The 2605-nt window shown below is 43.2% G+C and overlaps 1 protein-coding gene across 1 annotated transcript in view; it reads left to right on the forward strand.

The window, feature by feature from the left end:
• The first annotated feature begins 1549 nt into the window (after positions 1–1549).
• LOC104467163 (zinc finger protein 516-like) overlaps positions 1550–2605 on the forward strand; it is a 19629-nt gene continuing 18573 nt past the window's right edge. Inside the window, exon 1 of the mRNA XM_010080828.1 lies at positions 1550–1646. Coding sequence (XP_010079130.1) covers positions 1550–1646 — 97 coding nt within the window. The remainder of the gene's footprint in view (positions 1647–2605) is intronic.

The raw sequence follows: 2605 nt of genomic DNA on the forward strand, positions 1-2605 counted from the left end.
CCCAGTTTTGCAGAGGGAAGGAAGTAAACAATGTAAGGGGGCTGTCAACTATTTGCACAGTCGAGGCAGACTGGTACAGCGTTTTAAGGGTTTGACAGCAAGGGTAACTTGTAGGTAAAATTAGAAATTGCAGAGGGTAAAGTTACTGAAATTAAGTAAATGGGACTTGGGAATTAATCTTTGTTATAGTTCCAGGAACAGAGGGAAGTCTGAAAACAAATGTGCAAGAAAACCAGCTGAAAAACAGCATGGTTGAATTTAGGGCTCCAAGCATTAGTCACTTAAGCATCATGGCAAGGGTGGTAGTACTGTTTGGGAAGAAAAGACTGGAAGGAAAAAGGCTAAATTTTGTTAATGTAAGGTTCCTAAAAACCTTAACATTGCTTTGGCCGGGTAATAAGTTCCCTTCCCTGGGCTAGGGATGCAAAACTGCAGTTCTTCTCTCTCTGTTTGGGAGATGATGCTTTTCTGTAGTCAGCATCCTTTCCCAAGGAAAAATAATTGATTGCAAGTTGACAGTGGCCATTGTGCAGCCTCGTCCTGACGTTGTTGACGGTGAGATTAAAAGTCAATGAGAACTCATTTTAAGATCTGTAAGGTTTACATGTGGAAAAGGAAAAGGAAAAGGAAAATGAAGACTATGAATGCAAACTACACCGAAGGGCTGCTGGTCGTGATGGGTCTGTTTGCTAAAGATGGAGGTATAGTGGTGTTAGAAATGGACAGCTGATGGTGTGGAAGTGAAAAAGTAACTGCCCAACATCTAGCCACAAAAAAGATAGGAAAAAAAAATTTTGACAAATAATAAGGAAAAGCATTGCAGTATAAACCAGAAACATCTCATTCATGACCAGACAAAGGCAGGACTTCCAGGGGCACCTGGAACTCATTTTCTGTGCACTCCTGGGCTGCGGTGCAGGACAGCATCACTCCCCTTTGCCGCTGTGTAGTCACAGCGAAACCTCTGCAGGGCAGGGTGGGTTGGCTGGCTGATAAACCATGCCTGTCAGCCAGCATCTCAATCTCAAGAGCTGTGTTGGGTTTCTGCCCTGTTAGAAAAACCTCAAGCCTCAGCCAAAAACACTCACCATGAATTCTAAAATTAGTCTAAGAGGAAGCAGGGATATTAGTTGATCGTGTGCCTTCTACCCATCAGCATCACCCTCTTGCCTGCTAAGCTGCCCCATCCTGCAGTACTGAGTACTCCAGTCTAATCCTTGGTCATCTGTTTTTCTGAATTATTGTAAACTGGTGTAGCTGCATTTGAGAACATCTAATGATGTGTAAAGCAAGATGAGCTTTGCAGATGAGATGCCGGATCTTGTATTGAAACAGCATAACCTTTTCTTCCCAGTATCTCATTGCGGCACGTGGCCTTGTGCTGTAGGAAAACCTAAGAGGGTTTGTAGGAGTTGTCTCTCACCTCGCACCCACTTTGCAACCGCGTTGGGGATCTGCTGAGTGATGCAGATGGAGGAGAAAGCAGAGGAGGTGGCGAGTAGCACATGGAGTATTAAAACTAGACACACGGGCAGCTAGAACAGGGGACATGGGTGATACAAGACAAATCATCGTCTGCAAAACAGATACCGGTCTCTCTGAACAGCCCGACCTACACTTAGATGATAAACCTGCTGCTAAGGAGGGTCAGGGGCTCACCATCAAATGCTCCAGGAGCCCTTTCCTTAGCTAACCACATAGGGAATTAGTGTGAAAGGAAGGCTGATTTTGGCATATGTCTACAATGCAGTTGTAGTGTGTGGTTATTAGCTTATGAAGGTTTTGGTTTGCTGTGCTTGTAGAGTGAAGGGAAGGAGTAGTCATGCTTTCTGCCTGCCCAGGAAAAGGAGGGATTTTTATCATGCCTTGATAGTCTGTGTTTTGTCCATACAGGTTTTACAGTCCAAGCGATGTTCCACCTCTTCCCTTGACATTTATTCTGCAAGCTGCAAATAGACATAATTTTTTTTTCCTGTTCACATTAGTTTTCCCGTGTGCAATTGTATCTGACTCTTGTGATAGACTCCAGTGCTCAGGATGACTTAATTCTCTCTTTTGGAGCCTGGCGCTCCTGTGGAGGCTGCAGGCGTTGACCTGTCACCCTCCCATCTTCCCTCAGCCATGTCAGGGACACTTAACTCCTCATCTTTATTTTCTGGTAGGTTACTTTTCTGTTGCAGTTCTTCGAACTCCTTTTGACTTGTTTGTATTTGCAGATCCTCACAGATATCCGGGGGCATGGAGTATTTTTGTCGGACCTTCATTTCACAGGATAAAAGACTTTGATTTTCTGCTGCAAACCTGCTTTTTGCCTTTTTTCCCCTCCCATGTCCCATTGTATTGTGTTTACTGTGGGCTTTTACGTAGTGCCCCTTACTATGGTATTCACATTTTGGTTTTCATGTGTGTCTATATATATATATATATGTCTATAAAATAATAATGAGACCAGCTTGGCCATCATGTAAGTGTCTTCTTCAGAAGGATAGTTTTATTTTTAGAATGTGTACTTTTATTTGTGAAAGCTAAGCTGAGGAACTTCACCTAGTACACTCATATTTAACTTGCTGTCTATTGTAACATCTGTTATTTTAAACATTCCTGC

The sequence above is a fragment of the Pterocles gutturalis genome, unplaced genomic scaffold (genome assembly GCF_000699245.1).
Source record: "Pterocles gutturalis isolate BGI_N339 unplaced genomic scaffold, ASM69924v1 scaffold41879, whole genome shotgun sequence".
Lineage (NCBI taxonomy): Eukaryota > Metazoa > Chordata > Aves > Pterocliformes > Pteroclidae > Pterocles > Pterocles gutturalis.